The sequence below is a fragment of the Hemitrygon akajei genome, chromosome 16 (assembly GCF_048418815.1).
Source record: "Hemitrygon akajei chromosome 16, sHemAka1.3, whole genome shotgun sequence".
NCBI lineage: Eukaryota > Metazoa > Chordata > Chondrichthyes > Myliobatiformes > Dasyatidae > Hemitrygon > Hemitrygon akajei.
This window is the reverse complement of record NC_133139.1, coordinates 62005716-62024577: the sequence shown is the minus strand read 5'-3', so window position 1 is coordinate 62024577 and position 18862 is coordinate 62005716. Positions and strand designations below refer to the sequence as shown.

At 42.1% G+C, this 18862-nt stretch overlaps 2 protein-coding genes across 2 annotated transcripts in view; both read right to left on the bottom strand.

Annotated features, from left to right (window-relative positions):
* LOC140740103 (AP-1 complex subunit mu-2) overlaps positions 1 to 8664 on the bottom strand; it is a 63223-nt gene extending 54559 nt beyond the window's left edge. Inside the window, exon 1 of the mRNA XM_073068997.1 lies at positions 8550 to 8664. Within this exon, the coding sequence (XP_072925098.1) occupies positions 8550 to 8591 (42 nt within the window). The 5' untranslated portion in view covers positions 8592 to 8664. The remainder of the gene's footprint in view (positions 1 to 8549) is intronic.
* c16h19orf53 (chromosome 16 C19orf53 homolog) overlaps positions 1 to 18862 on the bottom strand; it is a 355432-nt gene that overhangs the window by 99399 nt on the left and 237171 nt on the right. The gene's annotated exons all lie outside the window — the stretch shown is intronic.

Here is an 18862-nt window from a genome sequence, read left to right as displayed (position 1 = left end):
CAAGGAACAGAAGTGATGGACATTTATGGATATTATAGAAGAGAAAAGCAAAATTTTAGAAATACTAAATGAGAATAGTATTTTTTTTTCTCTTCTTATACATATACTTTTTTATGTTGCAGGGGGGGCTGGGAGGCTGTGGATCGGTTACTGCGGGATTCACGTGTGTAATCATGGCGGTTGCCATGACCCGTACAGCAGAGGGGGGTAATGTTATGTTTTTTTCCCACAACATTAGTAGGGGGGTATTTTGTTTTTTTTTCTTTATATTTTAATTTTTTTTCTATCTTTTTGCCTGGATGATTGGTGGGGACACACATAGCAACATAGAGATTTTTATAAAGATTTCCCAGGATACCACGAAAGTGGAAAGATTAGGTATTATTATAGATTGGAGTAATATAATAAAAAAAATAATGACTAATCTACTAAATTTTTTAAGTTTTAATGTTAATGGGCTTAATGGGCCAGTAAAAAGAAAAAGAATTTTAACATATATTTAAAAAAAAAATGAGAACTCCGTGGAGCATGTGGGGATCTTCCAACATCCAGGCATTCACTTTTTTTCTCTCTTTCTTATTTTTTTAATAGGGATGTTAGGGGGGAGGGGTTAAGAGGAGGGGGGCTGGGTAACATTTTTTTTTCATACACATTTATTCTGTAACTATTTGAAAACAATAAAAAAAGTTTTTAAAAAAAAATCTGTTTCATTGCAAATTGCTTTCACTGACACAAGATCTCAGCCCAAAACGTCAGCCACCCCTCTGCCTTCACAGATGCTGCCTTACCCATGGAGTTCTTCCAGCAGCTCTTTTTTTGGCCTTTTATGTCTTGTCATGTTCTATGAAATGCTTCAACATATGACAAAATAGAGGTCCGTTTTCTTTGAGCAATCTTATCACAGTCCAATGAATCCAAATCCCTTATACAATTTACCTGTGGTTTCAGTAGTCACACATAAACGAGACAAAAAGTCATAGGATCAGAATTAGGCCAAACAGCCCATCGAGTCAGCTCTGCCATTTGATTTACTGTCCCTCTCAACCCATTCTCCTGCTCTATAGAACACTACAGCACAGTACAGGCCCTTCAACCCTCCATGTTGTGCCGATCCATATAATCCTTAAAAAAAAGTACTAAACCCACACTACCCCATAACCCTCCATTTTTCTTTCATCCATGTGTCTGTCCAAGAGGCTCTTAAATATCCCAAATGTTTTAGCCTCCACCACCATCCCTGGCAAGTCATTCCAGGCACTCACAACCCTCTGTGTATAAAACTTGCCCCCGATGTCTCCCCTAAACTTCCCTCCCTTAATTTTGTACATATGCCCTCTGGTGTTTGCTATTGGTGCCCTGGGAAACAGGTACTGTCTATCCACCCTATCTATGCCTCTCATAATCTTGTAGACCTCTATCAAGTCCCCTCTCATTCTACGCTCCAAAGAGAAAAGTCCCAGCTCTGCTAACCTTGCTTCATATGACTTGTTCTCCAAACCAGGCAACATCCTGGTAAATCTCCTCTGCACCCTCTCCATAGCTTACACATCCTTCCTATAATGAGGTGACCAGAACTGAACACAATACTCTAAGTGCGGTCTCACCAGAGATTTGTAGAGTTGCAACATGACCTCTCTACTCTTGAACTCAGTCCCCCTGTTAATGAAGCCTAGCATCCCACAGGCCTTTTTAACCACCCTCCCCATCGCTGGGTGCTCTAGTTTCCTTCTGCTTTCCAAGACATTTGGGTTAGGAAATTAATGGATCACGTGGGCTTGTGGGTCGAAAGGGCCTGTTACTGTGCTGTATCTCTCAAATAATTAAAATATCCTTACTAATCAAAAATCTATAAATCTGCTTTAAATACACCCATGAGCTGGTCTTCACAGCCATTTGTGGCAATGATTTCCACAGACTCACTACCCTCTGCTTAAGGAAATTCCTCCTTATCTCTGTTCTAAAGAGATGTCCTTCAATTTTGAGGCCGTGTCCCTTGGTCCTAAACTCATCCACTATTGGAAGCAGCCTCTACATGTCTACTTTGTCAATATTTGGGAGATTTCAATGAGATTCACCCCACCCCCTTCATTCTTCTAAACTCCAGTGAATACAGGTCCAAAGGCATCAAATGCTCAAAGAGCACAGAAAGACAGGAGTAGGAAACAATCTCCCAGCCCTTCAAACCTGCCCCATAACTCAATGTGATCATGGATGGTCTGCCCAATCCTCTACCCCTCCTCGCTGAGTTCCCACCTGCCCTCAGTTCCTGATCTATCAAACTCTTTTCTGCCTTATTTTCAAGCAGAACATAGAACATAAGTGGCATGGTAGTGTAGCAGTTAGTGCAATGCTTTACAAGGGCAGCGATCTGCGCTCAATTCCTGTCGCTGTCTATAAGCAGCATGTACATTCTCCCCGTGACTGAGTGGTTTTCCTCCAGGTGCTCAGGTTTCCTCCCCCATTCCAAAGACTTATGGTTAGGATTAGTGAGGTGCGGGCATGTTATGTTGGCACCAGAAGCACACCAACACTTGCAGACTGCCCCCAGCACATCCTTGGACTGTGTTGGTTGGTTTTTCACGGTATGTTTCTTTTTAAAAAATTGATATTTTATGCATTTCTACAATTACTACGGCAAAAACCCAACAGCAAAATGAAGATTAATACAGTGCAAGATAAACATACAATAATATAATTCAAAACAATGATGAAAGAGCACCCAAAATAAAATCATGTAAAGTTAGTATCCTACCCCCCTCCCACAGGAAAAAAAACTCCAGGCCAACCATTGCAAGATGTAAAAAATATTAATTAGAGCATTCAAACCCCCAAAACTGTAAATGAAAATAAAAACAAAGAATAATAATGCCTACTACCAAAGAAAGAAAAAAAAGCTGAAAGTAAGGGATTGAAAAAAAGACAATCTAAAGAGGAGATATGAAAATATTCGAGAAAAGGTCCCCACACCTTATGAATCTTTATGTCTGAGTTCAGAAGTGAGTAGTAAATTTTTTCAAGGTCTAAACAGGACATAATATCATTAAGCCATTGAGCATGGGGGGGTGGGGCAACATCTCTCCACCTAAGAATTAAGCGTCTAGCCAAAAGAGAAGCAAAAGATAATGTTCGACGTTAAGTTGGACTCAAATGTATATCCCTCTCACCCAAGGTACCAAAAAGAGCAATCAGAGGATTAGGTTCTAAGTGGCAATTAAGAATATAGGATAAGGTTAAGAAAACTTCTCTCCAAAATTTCTCTAGACTAGGACAGGCCCAGTACATAAGGATAAGAGAAGCCTCGCCCCCTTTACACTTATCATAAACAGGACTAATGTGAGGGTAAAATCAGGACAATTTAGATTTGGACATATGAGTGCTATGAACAACCTTAAAGTGTAAAAGACAGTGGCGAGCACAAGGAGAGGTTGAATTAACTGACTTGAGAATTGAGTCCCAAACCGCATCAGATAAAGAAACATTTAAGTCATGCTCCCAAGCCGTTCTAATTTTATCAAAGGGGGCACGCCGTAGGATCAGTAATTTATCACGAATAAAAAATATTAAGCCTTTGCCCAATGGATTAATGGAAAGAAACAGGTCCACAACGTTTTTCTCAGGCATCGCAGGAAAATTGAATAAAGGATTAATGAAATGTCTAATTTGAAGGTATCTAAAGGTGTGGGCATTAGGTACCGTAGATACTGGATTTTAAGCCGCTACTTTTTTCCCACGCTTTGAACAGCTTTGAACACTGCGGCTTTTACTACGGTGCGGCTAATGCATGTTTTTTTTTCATGCCGCCAAAAACATTTTGCCTCGTAACAGTAGACCAATAAAATTGATGAGTAGTTCACAGAGGTCCAATGAAATTGTACGATAAATCAAGCGCACTTTCACAATTAAATTATTGTAAATCAGTCATTTATACTCACCCTCATCAACATGGAAAACACTCGAAGAAAAGCATTGTGTTGCCTTTATGGCAGTTATTTAGTTTATAATATTTTCGCTTAGTAATTCATTTGTTAGTATTTTCTAGTTAAAGTTAGAAGTGTTTTAAGTATATTTGTTTTCTGTACTACATCCCGGGATGCTATGACGTCACATCCGGTTTCGCCGCGTCTTGTGGGGAAATACCGGTTTGGAGAAACGGGAAGGTGGGGGCGAGCGCATTAGACCCGAGCGAAAACGCTGCTTTTAAGTTAAAGGCGATCAATAACTTTTCCTGGTAGGCTGCAGTATATATTTTTTTACCAGTCGTTAGGAGATATTGGAATGTTGTTCGTGCACTGTTCAGTAAAAAAGTATACGCAACGTAATTTGTGTGTTACCGATACGTATGTATATTTAAAAGTAGCCGTGTTACAGGCACGGTTCGAAAAAAAGCATTTGCAATATGTATTTGTTTATGTTACCATACGGATTTAATTAAAGGTTAAAAAATCCTCACGTGTAATATCTTTCTGTGTAAATATCTCATATTACAACGTGGGACACCTGCGGCTTAAAATCCGGTGCGGCTTGTACAAGTACAAAATTGATTTTCTTTCTAAAATTAGAGCCTGCGGCTTTTAATCAGGTGCGCTCTGTAGTACGGAATCTACGGTAGATTGAACTTCGCAGAAAGTTGTTGGAAAGTTGAGAAATGATTATCGATGAAAAGATCTTCAAAATGCCTAATGCCCATTCTATTCCAATCATAAAATGTTGAATCTTGCAGAGAAGGTAAGAAAAGGTGATTATGCAAGATAGGACTAGAAATAGAGAAACCATGAAGACCATTAAATTTTCTAAACTGGGCCCATATTCTCAGAGTATGTCTAATAAGAGGATTAACAATTAGTCTAGGCAAGTGACAAGGGAGTGCAGATCCAAGAAGTGCAGAAATAGAGAGATCCTTAGTGGAATTCAACTCCATTGCCACCCATTTAGGACAATCAGACTAGTTATGAAAAAAGGACCTTACATGGTATATTTTGAAGTACTGTACATGCAACAAATAAAGGAAATCTTTCTTTACATTTCAAAATGCAGGAACTCCCATTGGCTACCATTTCAACTCCATTCATATTCCCTCACCAGCACATCTGCCCATGGCCTCCTCTACAGCCATGATGAAGCCAGATGCATGTTGGAGGAGCAAACCCTCATATTGTCCTGGGAGTCTGAAACCTAATGGCATCAACGTCGATTTTTGAACATCCATCAACCACTCCCATTGTCCTACTCCCCTCACCCTTTGTTTTCCCTCACTTTGAAGGCCTTCTTACCCTTTCTCTTTCATTCTGCCAGCCTCACAGCTTGCCCATCTCCTCTCTCTGGTTCCCCACCTCCTTTGCTTTGTCCATTGTCTACTGTCTTCTCCTGATTGATTCCTTCTTCAACCCTTTCCATATTCCATCTGTCACCTCTTAGCTTTTCTCATAATACCCCCTGCCCCAGCTACATTTTCCATCACCTGGATTCACTTATCACCTGCCAGGTTTTGTTCCTTCTTCTCCCCCAACATTATTCTGGTTCTTATCATCTTCCTTTCCAAACCTGATGAGGTGTCTTGGCCTGAACCATAGACTGTTCACTTGCCTCCATAGAAGCTGCCCGACCTGCTGAGATTCTTCAGTGTTTTACGTGTGTTCAAGATTTCAGCATCTGCAGAATCTCATGTCTTTGGCCCAATGAATCCAACCTGACCATTCAATCTCATCCATTCCAGTCAATGTGCCAATACCTTCCTTTACGACCCCTTCTACTTGGTGATATACATAGATATATTCGTAAAGAAAGCTTTTGGCATAAGGAAATTCACAAATCAGGGCTATGAATCCAGGCATTGGGATGTTTCATTGAAGTTGTAGAAGACAATAGTGAGGCCAAATTTGGAGTATTGTGTGCATTTATGGTCACTTACCTGCAGGAAAGACATCAATAAGAGTGCAGAGAAAATTTACACAAATGTCACTGGGACTTGAGGACTGAGTTATAGGGAAAGGTTGAACAGGTTAGGACTTCATCCCCTGGAGCGCTGGAGAATGAGGGGCGATCTTATGGTGTCATACACAATTATGATGGGACTAGCTCAGGTCAGTACTTGCAGGCTTTATCCCCTCGGGTTCTACTAGTAGGGGCTATAGGTTTAGGGTGAAAGGTGAAATATTTAAGGGGAATCTGAGGAGCAATCTCTTCACTCAGAGGGTGCTGAGAATATAGAATGTGCTGCCGGTGAAATTGGGAGATGCAAGTTCAAATGTAACATTGAAGAGAAGTTTGGCTAGGTACATATATGGAAGGGCTTTGGTGGGATATGGTCTGGTGCACAGATAGAGTTAGGCAGAGGACCAGGCCAACTAGAAAGCCTGCTTCTGTACTGTGGTGTCCTAAGAATCTAACTCCTTCAATACTTGTAGCAACTTACAGAGGAAATCTAAAAGCCAGAAGAAAAAAAAAATAAAACCTTTGCAGGAACACAACATATTCTGCAGATGCTAGAAATCTTGAGCATCTCACACAGAATGCTGGAGAAACACAGGAGTTCAGGAAGCATCTATGGAGGTGAATAAACGATCAGCAATTCAGGCTGAGACCCTTCACCATTGATTTCTCCCCACTCCCACCTCTGTCTTTTTCAATCCCCCATTCTAGCTCCCCTCTTACCCTTTTTCCTCATCTCTCACTGGTGCTCCCCGTCCTTCCCTTTCTCTGATGGTCCTCTATCAGATTCCTTCTTCCTCAGCCCTTTACTTATTCGAAGCATTTACCATCTCCCAGCTTCTCACTTCACCTACCAGTTTCTACTTCTTCCCCTTTCCTCTCCCATCCTGATGAAGGGTCTCGGCCCAAAACGTCCATTTAGATAGATAGATAGATACTTTATTCATCCCCATGGGGAAATTCAACATTTTTCCAATGTCCCATACACTTGTTGTAGCAAAAGCTAATTACATACAATACTTAACTCAGTAATAATATGAAATGCATCTAAATCACTAACTCAAAAAGCATTAATAATAGCTTTAAAAAAAAAAGGTTCTTAAGTCCTGGCAGTTGAATTGTAAAGCCTAATGGCATTGGGGAGTATTGACCTCTTCATCCTGTCTGAGGAGCATTGCATCGATAGTAACCTATCGCTGAAACTGCTTCTCTGTCTCTGGATGGTGCTATGTAGAGGATGTTCAGGGTTTTCCATAATTGACCGTAGCCTACTCAGCGCCCTTCGCTCAGCTACCGATGTTAAACTCTCCAGTACTTTGCCCACGACAGAGCCCGCCTTCCTTACCAGCTTATTAAGACGTGAGGCGTCCCTCTTCTTAATGCTTCCTCCCCAACACGCCACCACAAAGAAGAGGGCGCTCTCAACAACTGACCTATAGAACATCTTCAGCATGTCACTGCAGACATTGAATGACACCAACCTTCTAAGGAAGTACAGTCGACTCTGTGCCTTCCTGCACAAGGCATCTGTGTTGGCAGTCCAGTCTAGCTTCTCGTCTAACTGTACTCCCAGATACTTGTAGGTCTTAACCTGCTCCACACATTCTCCATTAATGATCACTGGCTCCATATGAGGCCTAGATCTCCTAAAGTCCACCACCATCTCCTTGGTCTTGGTGATATTGAGACGCAGGTAGTTTGAGTTGCACCACATCACAAAGTCCTGTATCAGTTTCCTATACTCCTCCTCCTGTCCATTCCTGACACACCCCACTATGGCCGTGTCATCAGCGAACTTCTGCACATGGCAGGACTCCGAGTTATATTGGAAGTCTGATGTGTACAGGGTGAACAGTACCGGAGAGAGTACGGTTCCCTGCGGCGCTCCTGTGCTGCTGACCACCGTGTCAGACCTACAGTCTCCCAACCGCACATACATTTATTCCTCACATGCTGCCTGGCCTGCTGAGCGCCTTCAGCAGTTTGTGCAGCTCTGGGTTTTCAACATCTGCACAATTTCGTTTTCCACCAGTGGTGTTTTTTGCTTCTGGTTTGTTGATTGCAACCCTAGATGCTGCCTGACCTGGTGAGTTCCTCCAGCATTTTGTGTGCAACTACTGGGGGAACTCAGCTGGTCAGGGAAATGGAAAGTCAATTTTGTGTTTTATTTGCTCTAGATTCCAGCATCTGCATCTTGGGCCTCCATTTTGCTACCAGAACAGGCAGATCACCATAGTCATAATTAACCCTCAAATGCAAGGCTGGCATTAAATCAGATTGAACTAATTTCCTCTGCTCAGCTTTAATTTGCATCATACTTAGAACAGAAGGAAATCCCCATTGAAGGCCTTGGCACAGGTTTCAACATGTCATTACTTTGTACTTGAAAGAGCAAAGAACAGTTTTGGAAAGTTGAAAAGTTCCCATTCTTGTGAAAGTTCCAGTACTAGGGCTAAAACCCAGTGAAACAGGAAATGCAGCATCGACCAGCGATCCCTTACAACGCAAGGCGTGGACCTGAATGACCTGTACCTCGTTAACCGGCCCGGGGAAGGTAAATCCTTCCCTCTTGCTCGGAATTTTTGGAGATTCCAGCTGGAAGTGACCATGAAAGAACTTACCTTGCCTTTAAGGTCAAGGATAAAGACCGCGGAGGCTGACATTCCCCGTGCCTTCTAGAGTTGCTGAAATCCCCAGCAGCCACTTCCTGCTTCCCTGCGCACCTTTCCACAGGTAACTCCCGCCTCCGACCGACCTCTTAAAGGTGAGGGTGTCGCCCGCATTTCCTGTCCCCCGACAGAAAACGTAGCAAGCAAATCTTGACTAACACACAAAATGCTGGCTGAACTCAGCAGGTCAAGCAATATCCATGGAGCCGTTGACGCTTCAGGCTGAAACCCTTCATCAGGACTGGAAAGAAAGGGGGCAGAAGCCGTATTAAGAAGGTGGGAGTGGGAAAGGATTACGAAGTGAGACCTAGTAAGGAGTAAGGTAGGTGGGTGGGGAGGGGGGCGAAGGGAGAAGCTGGGAGGTTAAATAGGTGGAAAAGCTAAAGGTCTGAAGAAGAAGGAATCTAATAGGGAAGGAGAGTGGATCATGGGACAAAGGGAAGGAGGAGAGGCACCAGAGAGGGGAGAGAAGAGGCAAGAGGGGAACTTGAATGGGTGATGATAAAAGAGAGAAAAGGGAGGGGGGTTCCAAAGTTGCCACTAGAAGGGGAAAAGGGTGTTTTTTTAAACTGCAAGTGAAAGTTTTAAAAAAAGACAGCAGATGCTGGAAATCTAAATCAAAAAGAGAAATTCTTGAGAATACTCAGAGAGGATTCGACAGGGTAGATATCGAATGAATTAAATAAGAGGAGGTGTCTGAAAGGTGCCTGCTGTCAGCAAGGTAGAGGTCAGTTCACCAGGCTGAACAGTCCTGATGAAGACCCACAGCTCGAAATGTTCATTCCTCTCCGTAGATGCTGTACCTGCCGAGTCCCTCCAGCATTTTATGTGTATTACTGAAGATCAGATAAGGCAATCGATAGTTACAAAAAAAGGCCAGGAGGATGCTTAAGAAAGGACTTAGGAGAGCTAGAAGAGGACACGAGAAGGCTTACGGAAAACCACAATGCGTTCTACACGTACCTGATGAACAGGAGGGTGCCGGTGACTAGAGTGAGGATTGGATAGATCAGGAATAAAGGGGAAACACGAGCCTGGAGTCCCAGGATGTAGCGAAGCTCCTTAATGAACACTTTGCTTCACTATTCACCAGTGAGAGGCTAAGTTATTGAGTGTGAAAGGGGATTTGACAAAGGAGAGGACAGCGTAAAACAGGCTGATATGCTGGAACATGTCAACGTTAAGAAAGAGCACGTGCTGGAACTTATGAAAACCATTAGGTTAGATGAGAGTCATAGATAGAGTGGACAGCCAGAGACTATAGACTTGACACTGTTCACTCTAAGCCACGCAGTAACTAAAATGTTCTTGAGCACACTTGTTACCCTGCAGCTGAATGTTCTTTTATACAATATTAATGTAATTTTGAAAATATGTTATGCAAAAGCAAAAATTATCAAATTACGGTCAAGTATCTTGGTGATACCGTTTATTAGAGTGACAAAGTGAAAGCTGTGCTTGCATCTATAAGTTCTGACATCGACACTGCGCCTGTTATTTTATTCTTTGAACATGTGTGTAATCACTTGGATAATAGGTTTCCCGACGATGAGTTAAGAGAATGGCAAGCTTTTGACTATGTTGCAAACGCAAACAATTTCGAATTTGGAAAAGAGAATTTTACTACTGACAAAAGAAATTACTCAGCTAGTATTATGAACTACGGTGAAAGCATTTCTTCAAAAATAATGCAGCAATAGAGTGATTTCAAATTTGTCAATTCTAAGAAAGTTAAGCTTGGCGTTCTCTGATGTGTTGAATTTTGCTTAGAATCGAAGAATTTGAAGAACTGTCAATTTTCATTGACATCGTTGGAACGTTTCAAGCCTCTAGTGCTGATTGTAAAGGCGGATTCTGCCTTATGAATCTAATCAAATGTAAATCCTGAAACAGTGGAACATGTTGATGAGGATTCAGACATATCTTTCATCTGGATGTGAAATTAATCTGGATAGTGTTTATAGACAATGGATTTGTAATAGACAGATGAGAAAAAGTTCACCCAATGTGAAAGATTTTCTGTGATGCATTGTATTACATTATATACTTTAATTAATAAATAAAATCAAAAGTATACGATTCTTCAGTTTTCATTCTAAATATTCCTAGTATGCATAATTACAAAAACATTTAAAATATTTGCAGGCCCTGTCAAAACCTCCTGCCCAGGTCAATGGTTGGGCCGCGTAGCTACTTAAGAAAAAATTAGAGGGAACGTTAGAGCAAAATTAGGCCATTTAGCCTAGTGAGTCTGCTCGGACATAACATATTGGTTAATTTATTATTGCCCTCAACCCCATATTCCTGCTGCCTCCTGTAACCTTTGACACCTTTACTCATCAAGAGCCTATCAACCTTGTATCTAAATGCTGCAAATGACTTGGCCTCCGCAGCTTTCTGTAGCAACAGATTCCACAGATTTACCACCCTCTGACTAAAGACATCTTTTCCTAGGGTTGAAATGGCTAATACAGGAGGGCATAATTTTAAGGTGATTGGAAGAAAGTATGGGGCAGATATCAGAAGTATTTTTACAGAGAGGCACATTGATGAAAGAAAAACGGAGGGAGAGAAGGGTTTTGAAACATCAAAACACAGAAAATGTTTGATCCTAGAGCAGGTTAAAGGTGGGCACTGCATTATGGCTGAAGGGCCTGTACTATGCTGTATTGTTCTATGTTCTATATTCATCCAATTTTTGCAGGTCCAACAAACTGACTGTGGACGTCAAGAAGGGTTAGACGGGAGAACACACACCAGTCTTCATCAAGGGATCAGCAGTGGAAAAGGTGAGCAGTTTTAAGTCACATCACTGAAGATCTATCCTGGCCTGACATATTGATGCAACTACAACAAAGGCATGGCAGCAGTTACACTTCATTAGGAGATTGGCATGTCACCAAAGACTCTAGCAAATATCATGGAGAGCATTCTAACTGGTTGAATCGCTGTGTGCTATGAAGGTGCCAATGCACAGGACTGGAAAACGTTGCAGAGGAAAAGAAAGGCTTATCTTGTTGCTTTGTCTTGTTACTGTTGTTGCTGCTTGTCTGTTTCTGCAGAATGTTGTGGGCAGAATGTGTGGCTGCCTCCAGAAAATTGTTAATACAAGGGATGCATTTCACTGTATATTTCAATGTATGTATGATAAATAATTGAATCTGAAGCTGCCAACCTTGTCCCCTTTGCCCCTTTTTGATGCATATCCCTCTAAATCTTTCCAATCCATGTACTTATCTAAATGTATTTTAAATGTCCCTGTTTGTATGCACTTCAACCACTTTCTCTGGGAGCCTGTTCCATATACCTAGCAGGATTCTGCCTGAAGAAGTTGCCCCTCTCCTTAAACCTGTGCCCTCTAGCTTTTAGAATCCCTCTCTGCCAAAAAGACTGTGAATCTCCCTGCGTCCAGTCCTGATGAAGGGTCTCAGCCCAAAGCGTTGACTGTTTATTCCTCTCTGTAGATTATGCCTGACCTGCTGAGTTCCTCCAGCATTTTGTGTGAGGTGCTCTGAATTTCCAGAGTGTCTTGTGTCCAGATATCTAATGGAGAATAAAAAAATGGTACTAATGTAGAATTAATTTAAGTGTGTGGTTGATGGTCTCACATGGTTTAAAAAGAACATGGAAAATAGTAAGACACACAAAATGCTGGAGGTCAAGTCAAGCAGTAGCTATGGAGGGGAATAAGCTCCTTTTTTACCCTTTCTTTCCAATCCTGATGAAGGGTCTCAGCCTGAAACATTAGCTGTTTTTTGCTCTCCATAGATACTGCCTGACCTGTTGAGTTCCTCCAGCATTGTGTGTGTGTTGCTGTGACTCCCCTTCCTTCATTTGTTTCACATCAATATTTTTGTTGTGTTATTCTCACACAATGCACCCTCGAACACAAGGCAGAAGCCGCTAGGTTCTGTTTGCTGGTGATTATTGCTGCTTTACTGTTAAGCAAAACACACATCTCTGACTGAGTGGGCCTCCAGCTCTGTGGTTTAACTGTGATGCTCTCCCTTTGTGCAATTTTTTTTGTTTATCTTCCCACCCAGTCGAAACCACAAGGTTTATCCAACATCAACAAGAAAATGTGAGGCCCTTCGTCCGAATCACCACCCCTCCACCAAAGTTCAGCCTCTGTCCAACCTGCACGGCACATGCTAAACCCCACCAGCATTTTAAGCACCACAACAACAAACACAAGAACTGTGTAAGCATTGTCCTAGCTGAAGTGAGTTTGCAGGGTGGTTTACAGGAAAAATATTGTGCAAAACAAGAGGAGGTGGAAGGTGGGAAATTTACATCACCGTTGATATTGTAGATTACTGCAATGTCCTAAATCTAGAGTCATTGAATCTTACCCAGGTAGTCCCATCTAAGCTCGTCCCATTTGTTCATGTTTGCCCCATATCTTTTCTATGTCAACCATCCCGCTCCTGAACCAGTGTGGATAACTTCACTCACCGCAACACTGAACTGATTGCTGAACACAACCTATGGGCTCACTTTCAAGGACTCTACATCTCATGTTCTCAATGTTATTTATTTATTTATCATCTGTCTATCTATTTATTTTATGTATTTGCATAGATTGCCTTCTTTTGCACAATGATTGTCTGTCAGCCTTTATGTATAGTTTCTCATTAATTCTATTCCATTTAATTATTCTATTGTGAATGCCGACAAGAAAATAAATCTCAGGGTAGTATACATTGACATATAAGTACTTTGATAATAAACTTACTTTGAACTTTAGAGCTGTCTGAGTGCTTTTTAAATGTTGTTAATGTAGCTGCCTCAACCACTTCCTCTGGTAGCTCATTCCACATTCTCCTTAAAAAAACATGAGAAAAAATTAAGTTGATAATCTGATTCATAAAAATGCCGTGTGCTGTGGTTTAAAATTATTCCCTGATCTTCTCTCTGTATAGGGTGATTGTCATTTTTGTAATTTTAGTTCAGACCCTTCGGCCCACAATCGTGTGCTGACCTATGAACAAAGATCAACCTAACCCTTCCCTCCCAACATACCCCTCCATTATATTTATTGTGTTTTAAAAATACGTTCTTCATGATTATTGTGTTTATTTCTGTGCTGAAATGGATCCAGAGTAACAAACATTTTACTCTCCTTTATGCTTGTATACTGAAGTACAACAATAAACAATCTTGAATTGTGAATTTTTCTTTCAACAATGTTCCTAAATTTCCCTTAAATGTCCCTAATGTATCTGCCTCTAGCACCACCCCTGGCAGGGTGTTCCTTATACCCACCACTCTGTTTAAAAATCCTACAGTACCTCTGACATCTCCCCTGTACTTTCTCCAATCACCTTCAAACTCTACCCTCTCAGATGAGTAATTTTCACTCTGGGGAAAGGTGTCTGGGTGTCTAGAAGCTGCAGAAAAAGTGTAGTGCAGGTAAACAAGCTGCTGACCCACAGTGTGGTAGATTGTGAGTTTAAGAGTCTATCTTATAGTCTTAAAACAGCAGGGTGAAAGCTGTCCTTGAGCCTGGCAGCATGCCTTTCATGCTTGTGTAGCTTCTGCCGATGGGAGGGGGGAGAAGAACAAATATCCAGGATGGGTGGGGTCTACGATTGTTCTGGCTGCTTAACTGAGGCAGTGGGAAGTGAACGTGCTATGGGGGATGGTGGTAGAGGCAGATACATTAGGGACATTTAAGCACATTTAGATAAGCATGTGGATGGTAGAAAACTGGAGGGCTATGTAGGAGGAAAGGGTTAGATTGCTCTTAGAATAGATTAAGATATTGGCATAGCATTGTAGGTGAAAGGGAATGCACTGGGCTGTAAGGTTCTATGTTATGATTTATTCTTCATCTGCTACTGTTTCACTTTGCACTATCATTATGTACTATGTATTGATTGTTCTGTATGAACCATATGCAAGTTTCCCACCATCCAGGGCGTGCCCTCTTCTCATTATTACCATCAGCAAGGAGGCAGGCACAGATGCCTGAACATGCACACCCAACTTTTTCCCCTCCACCATCAGATTTCTGAACAGTCCATGAATACTACCTCACTACTTTGCTCTCATTTGTACTAACTTATTTTGAAAAAATATTTTTATTGTGTCTGAGAGTATTTTTAATGTATTGTTGCTGCAAAAAAAACCTATGACATATGTCAGTGATAATAAACCTGATTCTGATTCTCTGGAAAGTTATCTCACGTGCAAAGTGGCAATCCTGGACCAAACTGGAATCACTGAAGGATGCTCGACTGCTGAGACAGGGCTGGAGTGCTATCACTTCCTACAAAGTGAAACCAAGCAACATAGTTGGCCACAAGGCTTCGCTCCCAGATAAGCTCAATGCTTCTTATGTTCGCTTTGACCGTCAAAATATGAAGGCACCTCCACAAATTCCCACAGCCCCTGTGATTTCAGTCTCTGAGGCCAATGTGAGCGTATCTTTCATGAGGGTGAACCCATGGAAAGCATCTGGTATCTGGCCACGTACTAAAAATCTGTGCTGGAGTGGTCACCGATATCCTTAACCTCTCGCTTCATCAGTCTGAGGTACCCACCTGCTTCAGGCAGTCTTCAATTATACCAGTGCCCAAGAACAACATGCTAACCTACCTAAATGACTATTGTCCAGTAATGCTTACATCTACTGTGATGAAGTGTTTTGAGAGGTTGGTGAAGAAACATTTCAACTCTTTCCTGCGAAGTGACTTGGATCTGCTCCAATTTGCTTACTGTCACAAGCAGGTCCCCAACAGATGTCATTTCATTGGCTCTTCACTCAACCCTGGAACATCTGGACAGCACAGGTGCGTACATCCTCTTTATCGACTTCAGTTCAGCATTCAATACCATCATCCCCTCAAAAGTAAACAATGAGCTTCACGACCTTGGCCTCAATACCTCCTTGTGTAATTGCAACCTTGAACTCCTCACTTACAGGACGCAGTTAGTTCAGACTGGCAACACCATCTCCACCACAATCTCCATCAACACAGGTGCACCACAAGGCTGTGTGCTTAGCCCCCTGCTCTACTCACTTTATACTTGGGACTGTGAGGTTAAGCACAGCTCCAATGCCATATTTAAGTTTGCTGATGACTCCACTCTTGTTGGTGACAGATTAGCATATAAGAGGGAGATTGCAAATCTGGCAGAGTGATGACACAACAACTTCACTCAAAGCCGTCAAGACCAAGGAGCTGATTATTGACTTCAAGAGGAAGAAACCAGAGGTTCACGAGCCAGACCTCATCAGGGGATCAGAAGTGGAGAGGATCAGCAAACTTAAATTCCCTGGTGTTATCATTTCCGAGGATCTGTCCTGGGCCTAACACGTTATGAAGGAAGCATAGCAAAGCCTTTGCTATCTTAGAAGTGTGCAAAGATTTGATATGTCATCTAAAACTTTGACAAACTTCTACAGACATGTGGTGGCCTGGTATAAAAACACCAATGCCCTTGAACAAAAATTCTGACAAAAATTAGTGGTTAAGGCCTAGTCCGTCATGGATAAAACCCTCCTCACCATTGAGCCCATCAGCGGTGCACCTTTCATTTTCATTGCTTCTGATTGTGCAATTACTAAAACAGGTTACCAATTGTTAAAAATTGGAACCAAAGGCGCTAGCAAGATATATTGTGGAGAGCATTCTAACTGGCTGCATTACAATAAACAATAGGTGCAGGCGTAGGCCATTCAGCCCTTCAAGCCAGCACCGCCATTCAATGTGATCATGGCCGATCATCCACAATCAGTACCCCGTTCCTGCCTTCTCCCCATATCCCTTGACCCCGCTATCTATAAGAGCTCTATCTAACTCTCGCTTGAATGCATCCAGAGAATTGGCCTCCACTGCCTTCTGAGGCAGATCATTCCATAGATCCACAACTCTCTGGGTGAAAAAGTTTTTCACGAACTCCATTCTAAATGGCCTACCCCTTGTTCTTAAACTGTGGCCTCTGGTTCTGGACTCCCCCAACATCAGAAACATGTTTCCTGTCTCTAGTGTGTCCAATCCCTTAATAATCTTATATGTTTCAATCAGATCCCCTCTCATCCTTCTAAATTCCAGTGCATACAAGCCCAGTCGCTCCATCTGGTATGGAGGCTCCAAATGCACAGGATCACAGGAGGCCGCAGAGAGCTGTAGACACAGCCAGCTCCATCACAGGCACAACCCTCCCCTCCATCCAGGACGCCTTCACAAGGTGAGACGTACCACCATCAGGAAGGAGGTAAAGGAGTTTGAAGACTTACACTCAACTGTTCAGAAACAGCTTCTTCCCCTCTGCAACACGATTTCTGAATGGTCCTTAAACTCATGAACATTACTTCCTTTTTTTTGCACTATTTATTCTGGTAATTTATCGTGATTTTATATATTTGCAGTATACTGCTGTCACAAAACAACAAATTTCACTTTCTGAACTGTTCATGAAACATTCCCTCACTATTCCTGTTTTGCTCTGTTCATTTATTTATTGTAATTTATGTTCTTTGTTATGCCTGCGCTGTACTGCTACCACATAACAACAGATTTCACAAGTTATGTCAATGATAATAAACCTGATTCTGTTTCTGTAAAAGGAAGCCTTTGGGCTCATCGGGACTCTCTCAGCCCCTTGCAAGAACGAGTCAGACTCATTTCCCATTACCCCACAATGTACCTTTCCCTCTCATGTACCAGGACACTACCAAGTCTCTTCTTTCCAGTTGCAGAAGTTGACTTAAATCAAACATTAACACCTTTTTTGGTTGCATTCTAATGTTAATTAAATGATTCGAACAGCAAAATATGAGGCAGTAACATTGGCACTCAGGTCAGCGCTGGAAGCCATGCCATCCATTACTGGTCAGATCAGATTGTGGATCAGAGTGAAGTCTGATGAAATTAAATCCAATCGTTGGCTTGTGTAATGGCTCAGACCTTGAAGTGTGTTCGTGCTCTCTCTCTCTCTCTCCCTCTCTCTCTCTCCCTCTCTCTCTCTCCCTCCCTCTCTCCCTCTCTCTCCTTCTCTCCCTCTCTCCTCTCTTTCTCTCTCTCTATACCACAGTGCCCATGATATAGCTGAGTCCAGCTCCTTTCAATCCTGTGCAGTGCCCCCCCACATACCAGATTGTGCAACCAGTTAGAATGTTCTCCACATCTGCAGAATCTGCGAGTGTCTTTGATGACATACCGAATCTCCTCAAACTGCTAATGAAATATAGCTTACCGGAGTCCTGTGTCCTGGGCCAGTCTTTCAAGATGAAGCCCTTTGAAGATCCCTTCTCTCCAGGGTTGAGGTCTTTGGAGCTTCTTTTGGTGTTTCTGTTTTTTTAACGGAAAGGGGTTGCTAGCCCCATGTCCAACCTTCTTCCATGAAGCTGCTTAACAGACTACAAGCCCTGCTGTTACAGGAAGGATTCTAGTATGGATAAAGCTGATTGGCAGAAGCCAAGAGTGGGAATAAAGGGAGCCTTTTCCAGTTGGCTGCCAAATAACGGTGTTCCACGGGGGTCTGTGTTGGGACTGATTCTTTTTACATTATATGTCAATGATTTAGATGATGGATTTGATGGCTTTGATGCAAAGTTTTCACATGATATAAAGATAGGTGCAGGGCCAAGTGGTTTTGAGGAAGTAAAGAGGCTACAGAAGGACTTAGACAGATTAGGAGAATCATATATAATCATATAACAATCACAGCACGGAAACAGGCCATTCCGGCCCTCCTAGTCCGTGCCAAACTCTTAATCTCACCTAGTCCCACCTATCTGCACTCAGCCCATAACCCTCCACTCCTTTCCTGTCCATATACCTATCCAATTTTACCTTAAATGACACAACTGAACTGGCCTCTACTACTTCTCCAGGAAGCTCATTCCACACAGCTATCACTCTCTGAGTAAAGAAATACCCCCTCGTGTTTCCCTTAAACTTTTGCCCCCTAACTCTCAAATCATGTCCTCTCGTTTGAATCTCCCCTACTCTCAATGGAAACAGCCTATTCACGTCAACTCTATCTATCCCTCTCAAAATTTTAAATACCTCGATCAAATCCCCCCTCAACCTTCTACGCTCCAATGAATAGAGACCTAACTTGTTCAACCTTTCTCTGTAACTTAAGTGCTGAAACCCAGGTAACATCCTAGTAAATCGTCTCTGCACTCTCTCTAATTTATTGATATCTTTCCTATAATTCGGTGACCAGAACTGTACACAATATTCCAAATTTGGCCTTACCAATGCCTTGTACAATTTTAACATTACATCCCAACCTCTGTACTCAATGCT